The 18711-nt window shown below is 36.1% G+C and overlaps 3 protein-coding genes across 8 annotated transcripts; 2 read left to right on the top strand and 1 right to left on the bottom strand.

Annotated features, from left to right (window-relative positions):
- The first annotated feature begins 208 nt into the window (after positions 1 to 208).
- Positions 209 to 2824, top strand: LOC141597408 (uncharacterized). The gene is made up of 2 exons (XM_074417866.1): positions 209 to 362; positions 725 to 2824. Exon 2 carries the CDS (start codon positions 739 to 741, stop codon positions 2617 to 2619), a length of 1881 nt encoding a protein of 626 aa, XP_074273967.1. The 5' UTR covers positions 209 to 362; positions 725 to 738; the 3' UTR covers positions 2620 to 2824.
- A 1704-nt stretch (positions 2825 to 4528) lies between these two features.
- LOC141597407 (uncharacterized) lies at positions 4529 to 12095 on the bottom strand. Of its 5 annotated transcripts, XM_074417865.1 has the most exons (5): positions 11941 to 12085; positions 9992 to 11256; positions 9738 to 9846; positions 6443 to 9399; positions 4529 to 5833 (listed from the first exon to the last, which is right to left on the bottom strand). In XM_074417865.1, the coding sequence occupies exons 4-5, from the start codon at positions 6467 to 6469 to the stop codon at positions 5030 to 5032; spliced, it is 831 nt and encodes a 276-aa protein (XP_074273966.1). In that variant the 5' UTR covers positions 6470 to 9399; positions 9738 to 9846; positions 9992 to 11256; positions 11941 to 12085; the 3' UTR covers positions 4529 to 5029. The 5 variants fall into 5 exon arrangements, 3 of the variants coding, with proteins under 3 accessions (XP_074273966.1, XP_074273963.1, XP_074273964.1); XR_012522776.1 differs by lacking the exon at positions 6443 to 9399 and having other exon boundaries at positions 11941 to 12079; XR_012522777.1 differs by lacking the exon at positions 6443 to 9399 and having other exon boundaries at positions 9744 to 9846; positions 11941 to 12079.
- A 2851-nt stretch (positions 12096 to 14946) lies between these two features.
- On the top strand, positions 14947 to 18350 carry LOC141597410 (uncharacterized). 2 transcript variants are annotated; one of them, XM_074417869.1, is made up of 2 exons: positions 14947 to 15053; positions 16160 to 18350. In XM_074417869.1, the coding sequence occupies exon 2, from the start codon at positions 16174 to 16176 to the stop codon at positions 18028 to 18030; it is 1857 nt and encodes a 618-aa protein (XP_074273970.1). In that variant the 5' UTR covers positions 14947 to 15053; positions 16160 to 16173; the 3' UTR covers positions 18031 to 18350. The 2 variants fall into 2 exon arrangements, with proteins under 2 accessions (XP_074273970.1, XP_074273969.1); XM_074417868.1 differs by lacking the exon at positions 14947 to 15053 and adding an exon at positions 15582 to 15807.
- The last annotated feature ends 361 nt before the right edge of the window (positions 18351 to 18711 follow it).

Below are 18711 nucleotides of genomic sequence, written 5' to 3'. Positions count from 1 at the left end.
TTTTTTTTTGGTGTTGACCAGGAGTATCCCCTACCGACAGTCGGGGCAATCTCCTTCGGGATACTGAAGGCAATTTAATGGGTTGACCCCTCCCAAGTTTGACTTTTTCATTCGCAAGAATCAGGAATCGAACCCCTGACCACTTGTTTAAGAGATGAGAGCCCTTACCACTCACACCAGCCAACTTTGGTTGCGGCAAGAAATCGAGTTGATACGCGGTTTTAAATAAAGTTTGGAAAATGGTCGAGCACATCTCAAAACGCAACTTGAAATTCAAAACCCTAATTTGCCGAATTTATTATTTATAATCCTTCGAATAGAATTGGGGGAAAACCTTTGCTTCGCGGTCGCGATTTTTCCAGGTATTACTCTTTTCTATTAATTCTGGATGATTCCTGTGATTTTTATTTATGACTTTGATTGATTGATTGTATTCTATTTTATTTTCAATATAATTGATTTGGTTGTTGTATTAGCACCAAAATTAATTTTCAATACAATTATCAAAGGTAACTATTCAAACCCTAATGATTAATTGCGTCTTGTTAAGTAAGTGACTAGGTTTTAGTGAATATCGTAACTTTCCAATTATCTGGGTTTGATAAAAATTCAATCTTTGTTGATAGAAGAATCTCAATTCCTGATAAAAATTCAATCTTTGTTGATAGATGATTTAGGTTTTATTCAATACGATGGCCTGTTGAGAGACATTTTTGTTGTTTAGGTTTATTCAATACGATGGCCTTATTCAGCACTCGAGCAGACGAAAGTAAAACTGCACCTGAGATGGTTTACCGTCATATTCAATGCACCCCTCTCGTTGATGTGCTCTCCATCACCATAGGTAACCGTCTTGACAACGTGGACAGGTCAAAATCGTGTGAGATATATGGCAAAATTCGTGTTCTCGACACTCAGCATGGTTCTGAGAATGAAATGTTTAGTTTTTTCAGCAAAGATAAAGATAATGCGGAATATGTACAGTTTGATGAGCCGTTGTTGCTGACTACCCCTTCACCAACTCCTGTTATTGAACCATCAAAGAACATATGCTTGGATGTCAGCCTCTTCATCAGGAGAGCTGACAGCGTGGTTGTTGCTAGTGAAAAGATTATTTTGGATAAAAAAGGTGACGAATGCGAAGAATTCCATGACATTGAAATTGACAGCCAGGAGGATAACATGGTCTTTGTTCACGTACACTATACCGTAATCCAGTATGCTGTTGCTGCAACCATTGACTTATTATTCTTTAGTAAAGATGACAAGTTTGATTTCTCTATTGATGCTGCTGCTGATGACAAGTTTGATTTCTCTATTGATGCTGATGATGATGATGCTAATGATAAACACATTGAAGAACCGAGGGATTTCGTTGATGTGGCCAATTATGACGAGAGGGATTGTGGAGACAGCGTTGCTGTAGATGTTTTTGGAACTGTTAGAGGTCATAGTAATCTCAAAGCTGCGAATGGTAAAGATTGGCACCCGATTTTACTGTTTAAGAAGTCACCCTCACAAGGCGTGCAGGTTAAGTCAGGTGGTTTCATTCAACTGTCAAGATCGGCCGTGATTCTACCAGCTTACTCTTCAGCCTTAGTCATTGAGGTGGACTTGTCTTACTGTGAAGGTGACATCCGGAAACCAATTGCTAGCAACAAGTTAGAGTTCCAGCTCCATAGCGAGGACACTTATAAGAAGGACCTTGTTGGAGAACATGGGGAGCGCATTCGGGTTCGAGTGACTTGGAACGAATCATATATCAAAAAGACTGAGAAAGCAAGGGAAGAGAGGCAAGAACCCCATATACCGAGAGTAAGAGATCCAGTGCAATGGCTGGAAATGTTCTCTGTGGTCCTATATAGGAAGGATTTTAAGCCTTTCAGTTTTTATGGGACGATCAGAGTTATCGACGCCTGGGGAGAGCATTTTATCTTTTGCAAAGATAAGAAGCACTCTCAAATTTCTCCTGAATCTGGTGCACTGGCAACCCTCAAAAACGCCTATTTTCATAGTCTTAAAGTACAGGGCTGTTACCTGGCAATTGTGGATCTCAGAGATGCTGAAACTGAGGATACAATAAGCCTTGGTACTGTGCAATGGGACGAAATGGTGATTGAGCCATGGCTTGATAAGCGTTTATGCTCTATTGTGCGTGGTGAACAGGGTTTTGCTGCACTGCACTGCAATGCTTTCTATGATGGAATATGTGCTTTTTTTAATATGAAACTTGGTGGTGAACATTTACCAGGCTATGTTTATGGCAAAATTGTGGCTCGCTATAGCACATATAAGTATTCAACCGCGTATGATAAGAAATACTATCAGATTACACTGTTTGACAATGAGTCTGAGGATTATGGGTCGCAACAGGCGGCCCAAACACGTGACTCCTCTTTGCCATTGTTGAAACCTGTTGTGTGTTTGGCCAGAGGTTCTTTCTTGATCGTCGAAGTGAATTTGAGGGTTTCTTCTAAGCGGCCTTTTGACTGCAATTCTCACCAAGGCGCTAAATTCTTGCAGGGCATCGTGGAATTGGTTCCTGGTATTGAAACTCCTCAACGACTTGGCGGTGAACCTTGTTTCATTGATGTCCATGTCGGCTGGAAGTTACGATGAGAAGACTTTTCTATTAAGTATTTTGATGCATCCTAATTCCTAAGTAGATATCGTGAACGGATCATTTGGATTGGGTTTAAGTTATGTTATTTTGAATTTGGGTCATTTTGATTAGTTCACGTTCGGTCATTATGGGAGGGTGTTGTATTATTTATTCCATTATAATCCATAACCAAAGAGTAATGAGTCTTTGGCTTCATTGAAAGTTTGAAACTATGGAAAATAAAGTTGCAAATGTTGATGCCAAAAAATAAAAACAGCCATGTTTATCATAGCCCAACTTAAACTAGTGCAAAAACAAATGCTTACATTCGTATGCATCAATGAACATACGATTTGTGAGAGTAAACACAACTAAAAGGACCCAAACTATTGTATAGCTTTAAGGACCCGAGTTATTATTTTGTGGCTTTAAGGACCCCAAACATTGTTTTTGACAAAAATAACCTTGCATATGCTCTACTTATTTTTCAGGGATAAACATACTCGTATATGTTTTACTCGAATTTTTGCTTCAGACGGATACGGTATTCGTCTTAAGCGTAAGACGAGTCAAGTAGTAAGAATAAGACAAAAGCAAAATGAATGAAGAAAAGTAAATCTTTTATTCTCAAGTGGGATGATACTAGATCCGTTTTAATTTAAAGACGAATAACTCCGTCTTAAGAGAGACTGACTGATATTTTAATTTGGACCTAAAAGAAAGTAATTCGTCTACGTATATAACCTAATTTTCACCAAACTAAACGAATAAAATTGTCTATGTACAACCCAGTTAAATGATCATTTATTCGTCTACGTTTCAATCCTCGATAGCTAGATAGTATTATTTTGTCTACGTATAACCTAATTTTGAAGCCAAAAATAGATTAAAAACTTAAAACAATGTGTTTTAGACGATTTTATAACTATCAAACTTAGTTGTGTCTTTCTTTTGTAAATTCAAATATTTAACATACTTAGGAGTATGTAGTAAGATTTTTTTTTTTTTGGTGCTCAGTATGTAGTAAGATTGTGAGCAAGTAGTTTTGTATGTGATTGTCTCACAAAAAGTTATTGTGAGACAATTCAGTAATATATTAACTAAAAATCATCAAACAGATATGAAAAGATATTGAACGGTACTAAAAAAATGTAATATAACGACATACGATAAAATAGGTATTAAGTATTAACATTTTAAAATGGGTACTAATTTAAAAGTTTTATTAGCATCATCTAAATTGGTACAAAAAATGATATCGCCCTTTTATGTATTGAAATGTTCATATAATAAGCTATTGTAAGACGATCTTTTATAATATTTTTTGTATAGTTCGTTATTCACGTACACTAACTTTTTTAGCTAATTAATCATCATGATTTTATTGACGTAAATTAACACGTTATTTATTCAATTTGATTAAGTATTTAATTTGATAAAGCTTTTGGATCAACCTAAAATCTACCTAACAATACAAAATAAGCTTTTGGAGTATGTATTTATACATAAGGGTATTTTGGTAAAAAAGATGGTTTGAGGTCCTTAAAGCCACATAATATAAGTTGAGGTCCTTATAGCTATATTTTGTAATAATTAAGGTCCTTTTAGTGGTGTTTACTCCGATTTGTGATGAAAGCGATTTCAACACCAATTACTGAGCTAGTCTCCTTCGAATTCCAATACTGTAATTCATTTGAAGTCGAATGGACCGGTGATTTTCTAACCTGACTGAGTTAAGGACTTAAGGTTGTATACTTGTATTGTAGTGAACCGTACTCTACATCTCTACCATGTACTAACAGTCCTCGCAAAGAGAAATGATCAACACAGAATTTAGTGCTTCTCTCATTTAGATTGGGGTCAAGTGAACGGCATCTTACTTTACCAATTACCATCCTCGACCTTTGCTAGATTAGACAGTAAATCTCACCTTAAAATTGCATTTTTCAGATGACTTTGATAGTTAGATGTTGAAAAATGGTAAATTCTACAAACAAAGGCAAACCATTTAAGTGCGTGCAACCACATATCGCCCTAAACAAGCGCATAATCACAGCTAGAAACACCAGCTTCGGAAGTTTCACTACTTTTTTCGAGATTAATTAAAAGACCGGAGCTAAAAAATGTTGTTGATGAGCTTCATTGCACATTTGCACCAGCATAAGATCCAAAAAGAGAGCACAGTAAGATCCCTGCACAGTAAGAAATTGCCATTGCCCTGTAGCCGACGCCTTTAACTTTGACTGAATCCACTACTCTGACGGCACGGCGAAGACCCTGAACAAATTCGCCCTTCGTAAAGTTCATAGAAAATGATCCTAGTGTGAATACTATGCCAAGCTTTCGAACAAGAGATGCTGTTTGTTTTAGATTTCGAGGAAGAGATTATGATAATTTTAAGAGGTTAAAGATGGAAGTTTGCACATTTTAGGAGTTGGGAGTACTTGTGTTACACTTGGCCATCCCGAGCAAGAGGTGCACATCTTCTTTCTTGATCACAGTAAAAATCTTGTGTCGCATTTTTCCATCATCGCAACAAACTAGTACTTTCATCCCTACAGTTGCCATTTCAAGTCCTTTATCCTGATCATTTTGACAATCAATGACCTCTATGCTCAATACCTTCCAAGAATAAATGAGGTGAATGAAACACTTTGGCAGAAGACAAGACTTGCGTTGGATCAGCTCGCGTCCAATAACGGGATACCTTGCACACTCAAATAGATTAACACAGATAGTTAGGAACTCGGAACAAGGCTTTAGCTCTATCTTTTTCAATAAGCCTATCAAGGCATACATGAGAGGTTCAATTCCATATCTCATTTTGTTATTACGAATGCCTGAACTTGAGAACTCGGTATACGAACCCTTGAACCCGAGTGATTTGGCTCCTTCAATGGGCTTTTTTGAATCAACAACCTCATGCCAATCCCCCTCATACTGAACAGCAGCAAAATAATTCGAACATTTAATCCCCATAAGTCTCTCATTATTGAAGACATATCCCTTAAATTGTCCCCGCATTTCAATCACATAGACACCATCATCGGTTGTAGTAACCGGCACATCATTGATACTACTTGGAGCCCGAAACTCTTTATCCGTGCATGCGACAATCATTCTTTCCAAAACAGTCAGAAAATTCTTTAGAGGATCATTTACATCAACCTCAAAAATGATGAGGTTTTTCCCTTCTAATAAAGCTAGATCTGAGGGTTTAATCTTTACCACCTATCACATATATATACAAACAATCTTCAGCATATACAAACAATCTTAATCTTCAGCAACAACAAATTAGGAATAGTACGCATAAAAATGGCACCATAAAAAGAGACTTGAAATTCATGTTATTTCTGACCATTTTCAATCGATGACAAACAATCTTCAGCATATAAGTGCCGTAAACTTGGGATTAAAATGGGAAGAGCGAAACTTAGTGTTTCGGTAACAGCGTATTGTACATTTGTCTCACAGGTTATGTTTTCACAACAAGGTATTCATATGTGGCAGCAAACAATAATACATCAAATACTGAACTAGAGTATTTCTTTGAGAAAGCACAAACAGATTTACACAGCTAGTAATCAATAAAACTGAAGTAGAAGTCAAATACGATAACATGGCCAAATGTAAAATCATAATCACAGACAGGTGAAGAAAACAATCATTACAATAACACCAAAGCTCTTATCTTAGCATCTTTTGAAACCAAAGTTGCATCACTAAGAAGGCTAACATTCCATTAATCTATCATTCAATTAATACACAGCATATATAAATATATAATACACAGCAATACAGCATATACAAACAATCAAAAAAGAATTGAAAGGTTACCTCAGATGTTGTGGAAGAAGCTGCCATAAATCAAAGTTTTCTAGGTTTTTCTGGGTAATTTGGGGGGTTTTTTTCTGGGTAATTTGGGGGTTATACAGCATATATTGACTGACCTACAATAGTGAAATTAAAGTTGGTTTTTGGTTTGGGTTAATTGATGGAAATAATCCAAACTATGTCACTCCTTCTCATATTAATCCATACCATTGTTTAACTCGAAATAATCTTAATTACCCCTCATTTTTCCCACAATGTACCGGGTAACCGGCTACCTATTATTCAGGTCACACTTAAAAGAAAAATAAAAAAAATCTTTAAGCACATAATCACCAGTCACCACTCTCCTTCCTCACCCACTTTAACTTCTCTATCACCAACCACCGTCACACCCAAAACAACCAAACACCCAGCTCCCTCCTTCCTCTATGCAACCTGTCACCGCCACCACCACTGAACCAACGAGCATCACCGCCACCACACCACTGAATGTGCACTTACTAAATTATTAATCCTTATATTTTACGGAGTAACAAATAAGCTAATAGAAGGTGCTCCTCCAATTGATTACTTATAAGTCGTAATGCAGAGAATATTATCAACAATCAAGCCACAATCACATGATTTCAACAATTATTTTTTTTTTTTTGGGGGGGGGGGGGGGGGGGGAAGGTAAGCTTCTCATTAATAAAATTATAGTCCCTTACACCACTTATAGAGGAGGCATTTTCATGCTCATCCTACCTCATTACACAGCCTTTCAATCCAATGTTTAACACTACTTTTAGTACTCACTATTCTACAACTTCTAACCTCATACGAGTTTCATTCCTAACTAGCCTAGCCACTAGCTTAGGACTATGAATATACTGCTCCACACGACAAATATTTCGACTCCATCACACATGCTTGCATCAAACTCGCCATAATCATAGCCACAATTCTCTTCCTGCATAAATCACGAGCTCGCCATTTAATCCACCAGTCCACGCAATTCGTCATTGGTAAATCAATGCAACACTAGGTAGCCACCAGTGCCCAGCACCTTTCACTGTAAACACACCTGAAAAACAAGTGCTCATGACTTTCTTCCTCAACACCACATAGAAAGCACACATTAGTCTGCACAATGCCCATCTTCTGCAATCTATCCTGAGTCAATAGTCGTTGTTGTGCTACCAACCATATCAAGAATCTGTGACGAGGAATTATCCATCCTGTTCTAATCCAAGGATACCAAGAGACCTTCTCCCCTTCAGGAACCAGAAACTTATACCCCTGTGTTGCAGAGTAACTCCCTCCTGGTCCATTCCTCCCGTATAAAACTTGCCTCAAAACAGTCCTGACTTGACAAATTTTCCACCAAGCCCAGCTACTGTTAATAGTTGGTTCATAATCCTTCCAATCCTTTCCTTTAATGTCCACAGCATGAACCCATTTTACCCATAGGTGGTCAGCTTTTTGCTCTATCCACCAAACATACTTTCCTAACGCTGCTATATTCCATTCATGAAGCTTTCTAATCCCCAGTCCACCTTGCTTTATTGGTTGGCAAATTGAATCCCATGACACAAGTGCTGGCCCTTCATTCTGCTCATTCCCATGCCATAGAAAACCCTTGCACATGGACTCAATCCTCTTAATAACAGTCTTAGGGATAACAAAGATCCTAGCCCAGTATGAGTGCAATGTGCTTAATACAGAACGTATCAAGACCACCCTCCCAGCATAGGATAACTTCCTTGCTCCCATTCCCCTAATCCTGTCAACAACTTTGTCCACCAAACAAGTACAATCAAGCACTGACAATCTCTTAGGAGAAACATTGATACCCAGATATTTGAATGGAACTGTCCCTCTATGCATACCAGTCTCATCCTCTATCCCTTTGATCAAATGCTCAGCCAACCCATTACAATAAAAATTAGACTTAGACCTGTTCATCATCAGCCCTGAAGCCTTTGTGAAAAAATCAAAAGCATTAACCATCAATTCAATGCTCTTCCTGTCCCCTTTAAAAAACATAATTAGATCGTCTGCAAAACATAAATGATTTAAGCCCAAACTTTTGCATAGGGGATGGAACCTGAACTGTCCATGCTGCTGTAATGCATAAAGGATTCTCTAAGATACTCAACACAGATCGTAAAAAGCAAAGGGGATATAGGGTGCCCTTGTCTCAACCCTCTCCTCCCCTTAAAGAATCCAAAAGTCTCACCATTCACTGCAATTGAATAGGAAGGAGTGGAAATACATTGCATAATGAGACGGATAGTCTGGTCAGGAAACCCCAAAGCATGCAGCATCCCATTCACAAACTCCCACTCCACAGAATCATACGCTTTTTGCAAGTCCAACTTCATAAGGATCCTAGGGGAGCAATTTTTCCTCTTGTATAATCTAATCAAATCCTGACAAATGAGGATATTCCCTACTATGTCCCTCCCTCTGATAAATGCACTCTGAGAGGGACTAACAATCTCAGGTAAGATATCACTTAGTCTGTTGCATATCACCTTAGATAAACATTTGTAAAGAGTGTTGCAACATGCTATGGGTCTGAATTGCATAACACTCTCAGGGATTTCAACCTTAGGAACAAGCGTGATAATAGTGTTATTACACTGTTTCAGCAGCTTCCCTTTAGTAAACACATCTCTAATTGCTCCACAAATCTCCTTCCCTACAATATTCCAACTATCCTTAAAGAACTGGCTACTGAAACCATCTGGTCCAGGAGCCTTAGTTCCAGGGATATCAAACATAGCATTTTTTATTTCAAGATCAGTAAGTGGAGCTACTAATCTTGCTCGATGCTCATCTGTAAGACAACTTCTCAGGGCAACAATATTCTGTTTCACCTTAGTAACAGGTTTGGACTCCCCCAGTAAGGACTTATAATACCTTTCAAAAGCATCTTTTATCTCCTCACTGTCCCTGCAATCATTCTGATGCATATCCTGCACTTGAAATACCCTATTCTGACTTCTCCTTCTTTTAATAGAGGCATGAAAAAACGAGGTATTCTCCTTCTTTTATGTATTATATGAAAAGATCTTTTAGCTTATATGATTACCGTTGGTTGATAAAATCATAACAAAAAGTTGTCGGAAAAAAAATGAACATTATTTCATCTAACACGACTACATCATGATCTTCGGTGGAAGCATCTAAGCTACCCTCAAAACTACACGGATACAAATCTAATACAATCAAACAAGTCAATTAAAGAATCAAAACTAAAAGCAGAACAAGAAGAGGGAAAGGATCCAATCTAGAGAATGTAAAGTTGACTTACCCTTACATTGATAATTATTGATCCGGACGGAGGGAGGAGGGAGTATCTGAGAACAACAACATCAGAGTCTTAATCCCAAAATGATTTGAGTCGGCTACGGAGGGAGTATCTGAGAAACAAAAACAAAAACAAAAAAAATTAAAACTCAATCATGATTTACAATATAATTCTAGATGGTGAATTATAAATTGAGTCAAAATTAGACAAATAAAGAGTCAACAAGACTAATTTCAGATGGTGAAGGGATAGCTTACCCTCTGTAGAACTACATTGCATTTTCAGCAACCATAGCTGAAGTAGCTAATAATTTCAAAATCACGCCTTTATTAGATGGATCCTCTCCCCCACCCCCTCAATGTGATTGTTGACCCCTTTTTTAGTTGCATCATCGAGATTGCAGCAAAAAGCTCAGCCATAGTATCCTCCATATTAAGTGCTCCCTTATCGTCATCATAGTAAAAATGCTTACAGCATGAGCAAAATCTATAAGATCAGAATCAGCGATAACTTGCCGACACATATCAATCATACTCTCCCTTCCAGATGGACCCGTCTCTTTCCGCAGCACTACTTGGAATCCCCCAAAAAATATTACGGTACACTGATAATATATTTTGAAGTTGTGCACCAAGTTCCATATAAAATATTCCATACTTTTTACTAGACTCGGACCCAATGCTATCACCAGCATCTTCTACTCACTACTCCGAATTTCAGCCGCACACATTACTAATCGCGCTAAACAATAAGATTTAAAGGTCCATTGCTTCATTTGGTGTGGACCTTTCTAAATCTTTAGCCATGATCAACGATTCTGTGGAGACAACATTGTTAGAGCAATCCCTCCTATACCATTCATTAAAGGGGCCAGGGAATGCACATCCGCTCGCAGTTCCAGTAAAGCATTTTATTACTCATCATAGGGTCACTAATACCTCTTCTTCCCTCCTATACTCTGTTCTGAATCACAGTATGATTTTCAACTGATTTCAGGCTCTGTTTCAGTATCTGTAGATCCTCCTGTTGTTTGTATCCTCTTTCATCTCGGGAATCCTTCACAACATATAGCGGAAAAGCGGTGATCTTTCATATTTAACCATCAAATTTCTCAGTACTCCCAGGTATTTACATACTAATATGCTGCATCAACAAACGAGGGTCTGACATTATACATCACCCTGTTCGCAGAGACATCTCTATCCATGGGATTTTAGACCAATCCATCCATACCTGCTGCGTTAATGTCTAATCTATTTCCAAAACGTTCCGCATTCTTGAATAAGCCTTCATCACAGGTATCTCCAGAAAAATTGTGATATTTCATATATAACAATAAAATAAAATGTCTATAGAAATGTTATGCTTGCCTTCATCCCTCACATTAGTAAATCGAGAAGCAAACCACTGTCAACACAGTGATCATCTCAATCACTATTTCCTTCCCAATTCAGTATTAACCCGTTTCCGTCATTTGTTTCTCTTTACTCAAAACCACTGTCTTATGCATGGTAAATCGCCACTGAAAAATCAACGGAACACGGGAAAAAACAGATTAGTATCCCAATTAATAAAAACAACATTTCATTTTATCATAAAAAGACATGAACATGATTCAACTAGCACGATTACTCGAACAAAAAGCTTAAAAACCAAAATAAAACAGCTAAACTCCATAGATTTAGCTCAATTAGCACGATTACTCGAACAAAAAGCTTAAAAACAAAATAAAACAGCTAAACTCCATAGATTTAGCTCAATTAGCACGATTACTCGAACAAATAGCTTAAAAATCAAAATAAAAACGCAAAAACAAAAATAAATCAGCTAAACTCCATAGATTTAGCTCAATTAGCACGATTACTCAAACAGATCTTCATATAAAAATCAAATGGAGCTAATCGAGCAAAATCGAGTAGTATTTCCGCAAAAAAAGCTTGAAAAACAATACTCAACAAAAAAAAACAAAGGAATCAATGATTTAAAACAAAAATAAAGGGATCTAAATTCGATTAATCCGTTCACATATAATCTACCATCATTTCAAACTCAGACAAATTTCATCGCCATTTTCAGCGATATATCGAATACGATAAATCATCAATTAATCGCTTTGCATAAAAAATTTACAGTTCTAATTAATGACTTTCAGAAGAAGAAGAATCAATAGAGATGAAAGAGAGGTATCCAGGGAGAGAGATTTTACCTTGGAGTTTACCAGATTAATTGGCCGGAGTTTCGCGAAGAAGAAACGAGTAATAACGGTTTTTTAGGATGTACGGAGTATTGTATTGTGTGTACAGTTTTACCGCTTTTGAATTATTAGGGTTAATATTTTGATGTTATTGTCAATTATGGAAAAATAACTGCGTATTATAAAATAAAACTAATAAAGTACACTGCGCGTAAAGTACGGGGGAAATACTCCTAATCTATGAAATACTCCAAAATCTGAGAAATACTCCTAATCTGTTTTTTTTAGTAAAAAATCAACTGTTTTTCTGACTTACTATAATTATTATAATTATAATTATAATTATAATAATTATTATTATTATAATTAGTTATTTAGTTATTTGGGTAATTTTTTTTTTTTCAAAAAATCTTGTTTCAGACGGTTTATTTTAAACTAAAACAATAAGACGGGATTATGTGTCAATTTTATAGTTTAATGTAACCACAATGGTTTAGCTAATGTTACCGCTTATTGATAACTTTTTCCCGAAAGTGGTCACATTTAGTTTTAAGATGGTCTCGAAAGCTCGTCTTATTGTTTTAGACCAAAATATATCGTCTGGAGTGAGACTTACTCTTGTCTTTCAAGTCTAACTTTACTAAAAATCAAAATATGTGAATCCGTTCCAAGACTTCCTTCCACCTGGGTTTTAGATGGTGTTATGGAGCGTGATTATGTTTTTTTTTTTTCGAATGATTACCTAATCCGTTTAATATGCTAAATCTAATTACTAATTCATGACAAATTAACGAAATTAATGAAATTTATGCAAAATTAAAGTAATTATAGATTTATTTGTTATTATTGATGCCGGATTTGAAGTTTAAGTGAATTTAAAACACTTTTTTATGATTTTGATTTTCAATTTTAGATAACGAAAGAAAAGGGTTGTTGTCTAGTGTTTGGAGTTTACTTATTAGACTGAAAACGTCAAAAGGAGTAGAGGGAAATTTTCATAGTTTACTTTCACTTGTCCACGATCTTTAACGATTAAGCATACTATTCCCTCTTATTCTAAATAACTGTTCCATTTGTCATTTCCGTCTATTCACATAACTGTCTCATTTGTCATATTTGGACATGATTTTTTTACTTTCCTACCCTAATCCATCATATTCAATACTTTTCATTATTTAACTCTTATATTCTTACCCCTATACAATAATTTTCATTATTTTAACTATATTTCTTAATTTCGTGTCATTGTCCAAATGGGACACTTATTCGGAATATGAGGGAGTATTTCAGAGTAATTAGCTTAACCTAAATGTGATCATGAGTCAGATCGGGTCAGGCTTGAGCATCAAAATATGGTCCAATATGAGAGTCAGATTAGGCCGAGCCAAATGGATGGGCCTATTTAACGGCTTGAAGCCCAACCCAAGCGGGATTTGTCAGACCATCGTTACAGACGTTTGAGAATCTGTCATTCTCGTAACTGTTGTAGCTCAATTTGTATTTACAAGTACGTTTATTTAAGAGTCAATTATCGATTACTCCCACCAATATTCTACTTTTTTTTCAATTACTCCCACATCATTTTTTTTAACATTACACCCATATTATTTGCTCGGGTCAAAATATGAACCAAAAATCACTTTTAAGTGAAGAAAATTTAGAGTATGTTTGGCCTTGATTCTCAAAAAATGAGTTTTTGTTTTTCAAGCTTAATTTTCCAAAAGTTTGTTGTTTCTATTTTTATGGGCAAAAATATGGAATTTTAACTTTTGAGAATTTTTATTTCACTTTTAAAAAACGATGCGCTTGGCCAAAAAGTGTTTTTGAGTCCAAAAACACTTTTACAAACTAGGCCAAACACACACTTATAAAGTGATTATTTTACCCATATGTGGCTGTGTTTATAACCATGAGCCTGCTTTCATTTACTTACCCTATTTCATCCTTTAACTCTATTTCCCTAAATTATTCCCTAAATGATTCCTCAAAATCTTTTTTCCTAAATATTCCCCATAGTTTTTCGAAAAGACTACAGTTACACTCAGTGTATAGAATCTTCTATACAAAACGAATAACATTACGCCATGTAGCAATAATGATTGAATATGAGATAGAATATTTTGAAGTTGGATTTTGTACAAATTTGGGAGGCAAAATTCAAAAAATCAAATTTAAAACTTTTCCTAAATTACTATATACCATAATTATTCAGATTGTTTAAGATAATATTTTTTATTAAGCTATATTATTTCTTTCAATGTTGGTTTATCTTCTTCATTGAATTCTTCCTGATACTCTTGATTTAAATCGAAATCTTTGTGATTAAAAGTTGACATTATGAAGTTCGAGCACAAAACACACATTACTAGAAAAAAATTAAGGATTTTTTTTATATGAACACCCACGTATGAATTTTGGTTTCTTTTGTTTTTTTTTAACGAAAGATAACGTATAATTGTTTGGGTGGAAATTTTTAGAGATATGGTAGATATTTTGTTAAGATTTAATATTATATTTTATTATTATAGTAATATAATTATTAATTATGATGCCATTATTAATAAAGATACTAAAATTTTCCTTCTCATCTTTCCCTCAACACAATGATGAATTTTTTTCCCACCAAACCTCTTCATAATTCCCTTCATAAATACAAAAAGATTTATATATATGTCATATTTTAATTGGGGGTGTATAGAAGATTTTATACATACCTAGTGTAACTGTAGCACCTTCTGGTCAACAACTAGGTGAATCTATTTTGAGAATAAAGTCTGAAAATCTGGAATGTTGGATTTAATCTTGGATAAAATATTGGAATTATTTTGATAATGAGGTGTTAATTTAGATTATTACCATCAAATAAACCTTTTCTTTTAATATCAAAGAATATTGAAACTTAAATCACAATTATCAACCGCGATTGCTTAACCGGTTGCAAAAAACGTAAACTATTGAATGAGTCGACTAGTCGAGCTCCCGAGCCCAACTAAATACAGTATTAACAGTCCATTACATAACATCGTATGATTCGTATCATTCTTTAGTTACTATCAAGTCTCAATCGAAAAACCCTAAACCCCCATTTTCACATTTCTGGATCCGAATTTCTTTCAATTAATCAGGTAATCTCTCAATTTTCGTCAATAGTAAATCATTCCAGTACCTATATTTAATTCGGTTGTTACTCTGACCAAATTTGCACCCTCTAATTTGTTTGATAGATTGTTTTTTGATTGCTTTTGCGAATTATAATGGTGAATTTGCTGAACATGATCTTTACTAAAATGTGGATAATTGTATTGTGATAATAAGTTTAAGAATGTATTAATTGTGAAATAAGTTTATGTGAAATGTATATAGTCCTTGATTCTTGCTTAAAAGATCATTGCTTTCATTATTTGAAGGATTGTATTAATGCATAGTATGATTGTTTTAATCCGGGTTACCGAATTCGCTCAACTTTCAGCAAACTGTGAATTGTTTGGAGCCTATTATACTAAGGCGTGTAATTACCCGCATACCAAACATGAGAAATACACCTCACATATTACTCCCCTATTCATTCCCCTCCTATTACCCTCAATCCAAGCAAGCCCTTAGATGTAAAACACGTGGCAGAAAGGTAGTGATAGCGTATGTGAAAGAGCAATACCCATTTGTTAATTTTGGGCCGGACTCTCGTCTTTTTATTTGGCCGTGACAATCTTTGCGAAATCGAGTTGATACGCGGTTTTAAATAAAGTTTGGAAAATGGTCGAGCACATCTCAAAACGCAACTTGTTGAAATTCAAAACCCTAATTTGCCGAATTTATTATTTATAATAATTAGAATAGAATTGGGGGAAAACCTTTGCTTCGCGGTCGCGATTTTTCCAGGTATTACTCTTTTCTATTAATTCTTGATGATTCCTGTTATTTTTATTTATGACTTTGATTGATTGTATTCTATTTTATTTTCAATATAATTGATTTGGTTGTTGTATTAACACCAAAATTAATTTTCAATACAATTATCAAAGGTAACTATTCAAACCCTAATGATTAATTGCGTCTTGTTAAGTAAGTGACTAGGTTTTAGTGAATATCGTAACTTTCCAATTTTCTGGGTTTGATAAAAATTTAATCTTTGTTGATAGAAGAATCTCAATTCCTGATTAAAGCTGCACCTGAGATGATTTAGGTTTATTCAATACGATGGCCTGTTGATAGACCTTTTGTTGTTGTTTAGGTTTATTCAATACGATGGCCTTATTCAGCACTCGAGCAGACGAAAGTAAAACTGCACCTGAGATGGTTTACCGTCATATTCAATGCACCCCTCTCGTTGATGTGCTCTCCATCAGCATAGGTAACCGTCTTGACAACGTGGACAGGTCAAAATCGTGTGAGATATATGGCAAAATTCGTGTTCTCGACACTCAGCATGGTTCTGAGAATGAAATGTTTAGTTTTTTCAGCAAAGATAAAGATAACGCGGAATATGTACATTTTGATAAGCCGTTGTTGTTGACTACCCCGTCACCAACTCCTGTTATTGAACCATCAAAGAACATATGCTTGGATGTCAGCCTCTTCATCAGGAGAGCTGACAGCGTGGTTGTTACTAGTGAAAAGATTATTTTGGATAAAAAAGGTGACGAATGCGAAGAATTCCATGACATTGAAATTGACAGCCAGGAGGATAGCATGGTCTTTGTTCACGTACACTATACCGTAATCCAGTATGCTGTTGCAGCAACCATTGACGTATTATTCTTTAGTAAAGATGACAAGTTTGATTTCTCTAGTGATGATGATGATGATGATGATGATCCTGATGCTAATGATAAACACATTGAAGAACCGAGGGATTTCGTTGATGTGGCCAATTATGACGAGAGTGATTGTGGAGACAGTGTTGCTGTGGATGTTTTTGGAACTGTTAGAGGTCATAGTAATCTCAAAGCTGCGAATGGTAAAGATTGGCACCCGATTTTACTGTTTAAAAAGTCACCATCACAAGGCGTGCAGGTTAAGTCAGGTGGTTTCATTCAGCTGTCAAGATCGGCCGTGATTCTACCAGCTTACTCTTCAGCCTTAGTCATTGAGGTGGACTTGTCTTACTGCGAAGGTGACATCCGGAAACCAATTGCTAGCAACAAGTTAGAGTTCCAGCTCCATAGCGAGGACACTTATAAGAAGGACCTTGTTGGAGAACATGGGGAGCGCATTCGGGTTCGAGTGACTTGGAACGAATCATATATCGAAGAGACTGAGAAAGCAAGGGTAGAGGGGCAAGAACCCCGTATACCGAGAGTAGAACCTCCCGTTCAATGGCTGGAAATGTTCTCAGTGGTCCTATATAGGAAAGATTTTAAGCCTTTCAGTTTTTATGGGAAGATCAGTGTGTTCGATGCCTTGGAAGATCATCTTATCTTTATCAAAGATAAGAAGCACCCTCAAATTTCTCCTGAATCTGGTGCACTGGCAACCCTCAAAGACGCCCATTTTCATAGTCTCAAAGTAGAAGGCATTTACCTGGCAATTGTGGATCTCAGAGATGCGGAGACTGGGGATACAATAAGCTTTGGTACTGTGCAATGGGACGAAATGGTGATTGAGCCATGGCTTGATAAGCGTTTATGCTCTATTGTGCGTGGTGAACAGGGTTTTGCTGCACTGCACTGCAATGCTTTCTATGATGGAATATGTGCTTTTTTGCATATGAAACTTGGTGGTGAACATTTACCGGGCTATGTTTATGGCAAAATTGTGGCTCGCTATAGCACATATAAGTATTCAACCGCATATGATAAGAAATACTATCAGATTACACTGTTTGACAATGAGTCTGAGGATTATGGGTCGCAACAGGCGGCCCAAACATGTGACTCTTGTTTGCCATTGTTGAAACCTACTGTATGTTTGGACAGAGGTTCTTCCTTGATCGTCGAAGTGAATTTGAGGGTTTCTTCTAAGCGGCCTTTTGACGGCAATTCTCACCAAGGCGCTAAATTCTTGCAGGGCAGCGTGGAATTGGTTCCTGATATTGGATCTCCTCAACGACTTGGCTGTGAACCTTGTTTCATTGATGTCCATGTCGATTGGAAAGTACGATGAGAAGCTTTCCATCGAGTATTTTGATGCATCCTAAGTAGATATCGTGAATGGCTCATCTGGATCGGGTTTAGGTTATGTTATTTCAGATTTGGGTCATTTCGATTAGTTCACGTTCGGTCATCATGGGTGTTGGACTCGTGGTTGAATTGATCTGCAGTAATAGTAAAGGTTTTTTGATGTGGAAAGTTATTGGATTTTAAACAAGCTAATGATACTAATTAGTGTAGATTCCGTACATATAGAAGAATATTAGAGAAGTTGACAATAAAAATTACGGGATTTAATTCTATTTTTGAATATAATCATAAATTATTTTTACAGTGTATTTGTTGATTTTATAAGTGTATTTTTTATATTACTTTAATTTACATTATTTATAAAAAAAATATATACCCCGTACAACGAGTGTTGGGGTGAAGCATCTCTTTTCTACCTCTTGATATTAGTTTTATAATAGTACGAAGTATAATTTGCAAGTCTTTCATACAAAACTTGAGTCACTTGACATGGCAAGTGAAGATTACTCAGGTTTATCGTGAGGTGAATACTTGTACGGATTGGTTAGCTAACCTTGGAGTTACTCAAGAGCAATGGTTGAGCATGGCAATATACCACCACAACTATTCCGATCGATGGAGCAAGATGCAAGAGGAGTGACTTGGCCACAATTGGTCCCTTTTA

This window comes from Silene latifolia, chromosome 8 (genome assembly GCF_048544455.1).
Source record: "Silene latifolia isolate original U9 population chromosome 8, ASM4854445v1, whole genome shotgun sequence".
In the NCBI taxonomy this organism is placed as follows: Eukaryota; Viridiplantae; Streptophyta; class Magnoliopsida; order Caryophyllales; family Caryophyllaceae; genus Silene; species Silene latifolia.
This window is presented reverse-complemented; position numbering and strand designations above follow the sequence as displayed.